General features: G+C 39.2%; 1 protein-coding gene across 1 annotated transcript; it reads right to left on the bottom strand.

Annotated features, from left to right (window-relative positions):
* Positions 1-1189: 1189 nt before the first annotated feature.
* LOC133984830 (protein ENL-like) lies at positions 1190-8448 on the bottom strand. The gene is made up of 6 exons (XM_062424309.1): positions 8308-8448; positions 5988-6168; positions 5541-5623; positions 4055-4195; positions 3751-3849; positions 1190-1499 (listed from the first exon to the last, which is right to left on the bottom strand). The coding sequence occupies exons 1-6, from the start codon at positions 8317-8319 to the stop codon at positions 1434-1436; spliced, it is 582 nt and encodes a 193-aa protein (XP_062280293.1). The 5' UTR covers positions 8320-8448; the 3' UTR covers positions 1190-1433.
* Positions 8449-9026: the final 578 nt, after the last annotated feature.

The raw sequence follows: 9026 nt of genomic DNA, 5'->3' as shown, positions 1-9026 counted from the left end.
ACTTTTGATACTGTCAGTACATTTTGTAGCTAATAATTTTACTTTAGTAAAAAATTAAAATGCAGGACATAATCTGAATATCAGTATAATTAAAATCATGCTGAAGGCAGTTTTTCACAACTGACACGAGAAGTATATTACATTGTATCCTGTGTTAATTTTTGTAACACTTAAATCAAAAGAAATAGCTACATTTAATCAAAAGTAGTGAGTGACTGTGTTTTGTAGCATTAATACAAATGCTTTGTAAACTCGGGTATATTCGGATAAAAGTATTATTGCACCCAACTCCACAGGTAGTCGTAATAAGCTTACTCAGCCTCAGTCTAAACTGCTCCCGTCTACTGGTTCCATTTCAAATGTTTCATCTGAAAAGAAAGCGGTGTGTCTGCCAATCGAAGAGATCTCTTTAAAACAGAGTCAGAGAGTGAGGGCCCTTTGCAGTCAAGTCTTTGCAGTGCCAGACTTTGATGTGAGATTATCGGGGCTCAGCTACGAGGCAGAAGGTCACCACTCTCTCACTGGCTCAAACTGATCCAGTTTGCCTCTCACCCAAAGCTGAGTGAGAAATACTCCATACTGGAGGTTTATAACAATTAGAAATACATATTTTTTGAAACCAAAAGTAATATTTATAAACTAGAAAGACCACCTTGCACCAACCAGTGAAGTTTACATCCATGTCAGACTAGACTCACATAATATTTGTAGTAAAGATTTTTAACGGATTTATTAAAAGGTATTAAGTGCATTTTCCTTGTATGTGTTCACATCCTTGGCCAATAAAGCTGATTCTCATTGAGAATCCTTCTGCTCCTGAGTTGTGGCTGAATAATGGCCAGAAAAGAACATTTTGATGTTACAGTGAAATTGACCTTTGGGATATAAAAGGTCATCCCTTCGTCATAATATCATATTTGTTATCATAATTAGGGTACAAATTCTTGAGTGATGGCCAAAATCTAATCAGTTCAAGTGGATTTGTGCCAAATTTCAAGAAATTCCTTCAAAGTGTTCATGATATCACATTCATGAGAATGGGACAGATGGAACGACGGACACACAAAAACGAAAATGCCTCAGGCTACAGCTGTCGCTGGCATGGGGGTATATAAATAAGAATGTAAAGAATGTTTAGTACAGTAAAAATGTCACTGTTACTTGATAAACAAAAAAGGTGGTTGTGGAGTCAACATTCAACTTATTCTTTATTTAGTCTTCATTTAATCAGGCAGTCTCATTCAGATTAAGATCTCTTTTCTAAGAGAGACCTGAGAACAACAAACATTCATTAGACAAGAACACAATCAGCAGACAGTCAGATCACAATCAGATCTGCACGAAGCAAAAGAGGCCCATCATTTCACCAGAGGCCACCAAAGGTGAGTGTGTCATGAATGGGGGTTTGACTGCGTCAGTCTTTTTGGGATTGTTCACAGTGCTCCTTGGTCAGGTAGTGTGGACTCGCTTCTGTCACCGCTTACTTCTTTACTCTGATCCTGGAGAGAAAAAAACATTTGGATGCATGTGAGCACTGAGCATTTCATGGGTTGCAAAGGAGTAAAGTTAGATTCAGATTTGATTTGGTTTATTGACGATATTTGGAACTGAACTCTCAGCATGTTAAATTTTGGTCTAGTTTTTGACTCAGACCTCACATTCAAACCACATGTCAAGAAAAATAGTTCAATCATGCTTTTTCCCCCTCAAAACGATCATCAAAACCACACATTCATCTCCTCCAGACTTAATTATTGTAACTCATTATTCGCAGTAATCGGCCAAATCAGCATCTCTCCACTTGCTGTCAGTCCATTTTAGAAAGGATTTTAAAATACTGGTCACTCTTAAAAGCTGTTCATGGCGGGCTGGCCCCTTCGTACATTGCAGACCTGCTGATTCTTTATGAGCAGCCTTAGATCTTCTGGCAGGCTTTAACGCCCAAAACTTCAGATTAATAACAAAGGGGGTTCGAGCATTTTTCAGCCAGGGCCCAAAATTATGGACTAGCCTGCCAGAGGATCTAAGGCTCGCAGATTCAGAAGACAATTTTAAAACTCTTAAAAAACTTTCTTTTTTTTAAATTATACTTTTATGTGATGTTGTATTTTATCTTTTAGCACTTATGGTTTTAATTTCACAATTGTGTTTTGTTGCTAATGCTTTCACTTAAAATGTATTTATATGTGCTTTTGCTGTGTTTTGTTATTAACTAGCACTTTGTAAGCAACGCTACAATAAGTTATTATTATTATTATTATTATCATTATTGGGATGATTAATGGAAAATGTTAGTGTTTTTCAACCTAGACCCTATTTCCCATTTTTTTTGGGTAAGGGACGAATGGGAACAACAATTTTTCGGAATTGATCTAGTATTGAGCACGAGCGCTTCAGTCACAGCCACCAAACACACTACAATGCAATCCTCGGGGGCAATTGCCCCGTCAAAGTGCGTCCACTAAAAGTGCTTGTTATTGCCACTGACAGGCTCAGATTGTTATTAAGTGTCTGCCAACGAAAGTAAACACAGGAACTAGCGGCCTGGAGCAGCTTTACGGCTAACTGCATAGGAAACTACATCCAGGGCATTTTGCTGACTAAGTGAACCACCCACACCGATCTGTTTACACGTATTGAGGCTGACTTTCACCGCGGCTGGTATGTAAGGAAACTAATAAAAGTAAGTCCAATGATGGATTATCCCGTGGACGATTATGAGGACGATTGTGAGTCATTTCACTTTGACTGGCCAACTTTGTTTATTTGAACTGGAGTACGCAGATACACAGAGATAAAATAAATGAAAGAGGAAAAACTTTCATTGTAAGAGAGTTATAATAACAATCTCTGCCTGTCAGTGGCAAAAACAAGCACTTTTAGTTTACATACTATCACCACGTTAATCTCAGTTGCTTTCGAGGGTTACACTAAGACCCAAAAAGATTGGAAAATAGGATCCAGGTTGAAAAATGCTGGGATTTCCCTTTAAATTTTTATTTAAACCCTTATTTCCATTGTTGTCCCTGGTGTTTACACATTCCCCTAACCATCAAGACAGCGACAGGCATTTAATTAAGTAAGAACTATCCTACTTTGCAGGTAGTCACCAAGCAAAGTTAAATGTGTAGTAAAAATGTTGGCGCAGTAGATAAAAATAAAAAAGTAGTTAAAGTTGTATGTGGCAGGAGTAGCAGGAGTGAGAGGATGGTATTTCATACCGATCCATCCTCTTATCAGCAAACACTGGCTTTTACAGCTTTGAAAATTCACACTCTTAAACTAGGAATGTCCATTAAAGCCTCTTTCATATCCACTCCCTGCATAATAACATTTACTGAACACTCAACAACTGTAAAGAGTGGCCAGGTATGTGTGTTCAAAAGTGGCTCTGAGCTCTCACTCCAGTGCCAGATGTGGTGACTCCGGACAAGTGCACCATCTGGCACAGTGGGATGAATCCAAGTCCTAACTGTGCCTCAAGCTGGTGCTCGCACTACAATGAACCAGTAATTAAAATACAAGTCTGTTTTCTATGCATTACATTTACTTAAAAGGATAGGTTCACAAATGTTCCAATTCTCTCTTTAAAAAAACAGTCAGGTTCACTTTGCCCCTTTTTCTAAAAAAAGGTCAATGAGATTGATTAGAGCAATCATTCAACCTGTGACATTGTTTCAGCGTATCTAATCTAAAAACCTGAGAAGGCTGGGAGTGACATTGAGAGGATTATACATGTGTCAGACCAACCTCTGACACATGAAAGATCTTGATCTTTTTTGTTGGGGGCGTCGGGCAGTCTGGACTTGGTCTTGAAACAGCTCCAGCCCCCTCTGGAACCACCTTTACCTAAGAAAAACAAGAGTTATGGTGTTTCTGTGTCGATCTTTACAGCCACAATGCACTCTATACACACCAAGAGGTCTCAAATACTGGCCGGTTCCTTTATTTACCTTGACTGAAGACAGAACCAGGCTTTTATTTGAGAACTTATGATATAATATGACCATACTGTCATCAGTCATTCAACTATCAGTCAGTCAGGCAGCCTCACCCCTGCTGCTTTGATCAGCTTTCTCCTGAATTCTTTGGTGGGGTTGTTGAAGGTGAGTGTCTCACAGCGCAGGTGGTCAACAGGTTTGCCCTCTGGGTTAAGGAATAGGTCATATTTGAAACACATCTTTTTTGGTTGAACCTGGAAGAAAACAACACAATAAAGAGTATTATATTAAGGTAATGTGTCAATTTAACCTGCCTGTAACACCCCTACACATACCTACACATGTTATCATAAAAGATAAAAGCTGAATGAATAAACTATCACCCAAAAAGTCAACAAAGCAAAACAGACATGGTTGTTTCAGCTCCAGCTAACATTTCTGAAAGAAACCTCTGTGTAAAGAGGGGGGCAATTACAGCTAAGGAAAAGAAGTTAAGATGATCTTATAGGACTGGTGTGTAGGATTTAGTGGCATCTAGTGGTTAGGTTGCAGATTGCAACTAGCTGAACACTCCTCCCCTTTAAAGTGTGTAGGAGAGCCTACAGTGGCTGCGAAAACACGAAAGGCCCTCTTTAGAGCCAGTGTTTGGTTTGTACATTCTGGGCTACTGTAGAAACATGGCGGGCTCCATGGAAGAGGACCCACTCCCTATGTAGACATAAATTACTCTTTCAGAGGTAACAAAAACAATGATTCTAATTTTCATGCGATCATACACTAAAACATATTTATAAATATTATATTCCATTTCAGCCAAGTCCGCTCTGCCAGATGCCAATAAATTGGCTGCAATTTAAGAGTAGAAATAACATTTTTGTAAATGTGGATGATAAATAATTGCTGAATTTTGCACTCATTGCTTCTTGCTTGCTTTCCTAACAGTTATTTCCACTTGATGTTGACAAATTGGTCCATTGAACATATAGTACAAGTTAACTGCTCAAATACAGAAGATGTAAACATTTTTAGATGCAGTCTAAAGTCTGAAGAATATTATGGAGAATTGCAGGATACAAAGGTACACACTCAGAAGTGCCAATATATTTGCCCATATCCAATAACCTGTTGATATTTAAGTCTTTCAAAAGGTTTAAAAGTAGGTGTGTTTCCCCTTCTGACAGGAAATTTGGGCTTTTCTTTTGGGCATGCATTGCTACCCCAGCCTTGTAAATTGTTGGCTTTTTTACAATGCACAGAGCTCACCGTAAACAAATGAGAGGCCGTATGTCACAAACAGCGGTAAAAACCCTAATTGAGATGCAAATTCCAAATGCAGTGTATACATGCACTCAATCCTCCTAAAACCCAAATAATAATCATATCGGCATATCCCACATTAGATAAGGCCTAATTCAGAATATCCAAACAATAATATGCTGTTTACATGAACTGTATCAAATTCAGAAGATTGTTATATTCAGAATAATAGTTGAATATTAGCGTGCATGTAAACGTATTGTATGTTCAGTCTCCTGTAAACTGATAATACACCAGTGCGTACAAGGTTCACTTCAACTTATCTGTGTCCATTTGTCTCACCTTGTTCTTGAAGTAAAGCTCAACATGCATGAGGAAACCTGCGGAACCTGACTCATCCACTTTGTATGGCGGCTCCTTACATACTGCAGAGAAACACAGGAATCTTGATGGGAATACTGGTAAGTGTGATAGAGGACTGAGTGTGCAGGAGACTCAGGCAGAAAATAAAGCCTGTTAGTTATTCTTATTTTGTCTTTATTGGTGAGGAAAGCTGCATAATGAACCAACTCCTCTAACTGATTTTGTGGAGAAACTCTACACAGTACCTATATGCTATGAATGTGTGATGCTGCACTTCTTGATGTATTTTATGAAGAACATAAACCACTTTGAACCTTTATGTATGAAATGTGCCACACAATTGAACTTGTCTTGCCTTACATATACACTGAGTGATAATGTGTATGCGTGTGTGCATGTACAATAAAAAGATCCATCATACTGTACCTCTCTTGGGTTTGGGGTAGCTGTCATTCAGATGGAAAACAACTTTCTCTACCAACTGCTGGATTTCGCCAGTCTCCGGCCCTCGGACGAAAATCGTCCAGTCGTGGGTGAAGCTTTCTGATGTTTCTTTCTCCTTTAGCTGAGCTCTGTGGCCCAACTCCAGATTCAACTGCACTGTGGACTGGAAGGAGATGAGAAGAAACAAAAGAGTTAAATAATGCACTTTGCATTGTACATATACAGTGGGGTCCAAAAGTCTGAGACTACATTGAAAATCTCTAATATTGTCATGTTAACCAGGAAATAATCTGAAAGTTTGAGGATTCAGAAATATTTAAGTAGAAGAAACTTTAGAAGTAATGACATGTAAAATGAAGAAGAAATACTTTAAAATTCTGCACTACTTCTAGGTCAAACCAACTTGAATCTTTTTTACAAAAGGTCAGATTTTCTTGACTTGTATCCCTTCCATTGAAGTACGCATTCAAATGGCACAGGTGGATTTGATCTACTCATCAATTTATCAATGACAGTGTCAGTGGTAAACATGGCATCAGAGTGTGTCAGAAATCAAATTGTTATTCAAAGAAAAGACTAAAAGGTTTGTGAACGGGCACTGCATGACACACTTAAGGCTTTGCAAAAACTGATCCGTTGTACCATATATAAAAAAAAAACCTAGGCAAATCAAATTAAAGGGAATACTAAACTACTAAAGAGATGTATGACGATGCAGAATCAAATCATTCATCTGTTGTTATTATCTGCATGTTTCACTCCCTGTGGTGAGCCCAGCAGCTTATAATGGGCAGTGAAGAAGAAAATACACATTAGGGCAGAAACGTGATAATCAAGTGACGTCTGAAAGCAGAGCCTTGGTAACTCTTGCCCCTGACGATCTCACCTTTAATTGAATGATGCCTGAGAACAGCCCTTTGATAATTCCTGCCCCCTGATGGTCCTTCTTTGTTAACATCGACATCTGATTGTCTGAGAACCACCTTCCCCCTTGCTGAGATGGCCCCAGTTCCTATCTGAATGTAAATGCCCTCCCCGCCTGCTCTTTTATTTCTTTTCACTTGCTGATTACTGCATTGACCTTACTGTATAACATGCCTCCGTTTCATTTGCTCTGGGTCAGTCCACTGTCTCAGGCCTGCTCTGTGACTGACAAACTCAAGAATGAGGACAGCTTAACACTGGACTTTAAACGTCATCTAATGGTCTTGTTCAGCAGATGGAGATAGCTCAGCTGACTCCATGTAACATGAGTATGGTGATAATTGTGCAGAGTAAATCCCCTGAGGAAGACTTTAGGGACTGTTGTGGAAATTATGAATGACTCTGTGTCATGTATGAAAATGTTCCTTAAGACAGGCAGACAGTATAAAGGGTCAATTGTATGTGCTACACTGCATAGATAACATAAGATACTTAGTTACTAAGTATTGCTAGACTTGGTTTTTACACCCTGCGAGCGGAAACAGGAAGCCTAATCAACTAGACACAGACAACTCTCTGTGTTATCAGCATGTCAAATGGTCAATCAACGGTCAAGGAGGGAACTGAACAACAAGGTACCCCTCGTATGAACTGCATAAAAGAAGAAGCGACTACTCTTCAGGAAGCGTTTTCCTTTGTAACCTCTCGTGTATTTGCTGTGGTAATATTTCACTTCCATCTCCTTGGTCGATCAAGTTTGTGGCGGGGGAGTTACAGTGTAGTTAAGATTATTTTGACCATCTATCGTCACTATTTGACATCAAAAATATAACCTACACTCAAGTCTCAATTGGGACCGTCTGCCAATTACATGTTTCAGTATGAAACTATTCATTAAAAATCAATAAAAGGAAAAAAACCTCACCTATAGTACTTAGGGCATTGCAAGTATGATCTACTACAGCAAACAGAATGGTAAAAAGTAATTTCGTTTATTTTTGATGAACATTTTTCATGACTTAATTCATACTGAAACGTGTAATTTGCAGACGGTCCCTAACATGGACCACGGCGAATGGCGGTAGGTTGACAGTGTGGAGACGCTGTTTTTTGGTAAAACTTGGAATCGTGAGGAAAGTTGACAGTAATCTTATAGTAAATCAAAGTATGATGATGTTGCCATAAACTACACTCTTTAATTACGCGGACACTGCCGTGGTCTCCGATTAAAAGCACAGATAAAACCGAATGTCAAGCCAATATCCAATAACGAACCGACTTTATCGCAGTGGTTGCTTGCTGTATTTCCTACTTGTGTTTACAGATGTGCAGCTGTTAAAAGTTCAGATACCAAAAGGAGACAGAAAAGCCACCTTACCTGGTTCTCCATGGTTGTATTTATTTACAGTGGTGTTTGTGAAGCATCTCCTCAGTATCTTCTTCTCAATCTAGTCCAGAGGAAAAAACAGCGCCCCTCAAGCAACCAGAACAGACAGGTTGTCACTGCCCGATTTCCGGAGCTGCCCGATTTGCTGTACGGACCCGCCATCTTGTATGGTAACTCCACTTGGACAAACTTAATTTCGTCTCTGCCCGATTTCCGTATGGCCCGTTCGCGCGCTTTTGGACACTTCATTACATATATTAAAACCTCCATTTTAATAGCTTTGTTGTGAATCGTTTATATATATACACAGTACCACCAGTCAGGCCAGCTGACAGTCTTGCCTGGGCCCGGGGAAGAGATAATCTTAGATGGGCCCCCACACACCGGATTTCTCATTTTCCCTTGCTCTTCCTCTCCTCTTCTCTCCTCTGCTCTTCCTCTCCTCAGTGTTGGGGAAGCTACTTTGCAAGCATACCTTGTAAAACTACATGTAGTTCAGCCTGACAGTAGTTTGAACAAACTACCCCTGGAGAAATGTAGTTTGTAAAACTACAGCTAAAAAAAGTAGCTTTAGCAACTACTTATACTCATTATACTCATTTAACTCAGCGTTAAATAAATCAACATGTGGTCTATATGAAACTAAATGTAATAGCCTACAAAAAATTCACATGCCAGCAGAAATATGCTGAATCCCGTTTGAATATTTG

Source organism: Scomber scombrus, chromosome 8, assembly GCF_963691925.1.
Source record: "Scomber scombrus chromosome 8, fScoSco1.1, whole genome shotgun sequence".
Classification (NCBI taxonomy): domain Eukaryota; kingdom Metazoa; phylum Chordata; class Actinopteri; order Scombriformes; family Scombridae; genus Scomber; species Scomber scombrus.
Note: the sequence above shows the minus strand (reverse complement) of the source record. Positions and strands in the feature narration are given on the sequence as shown.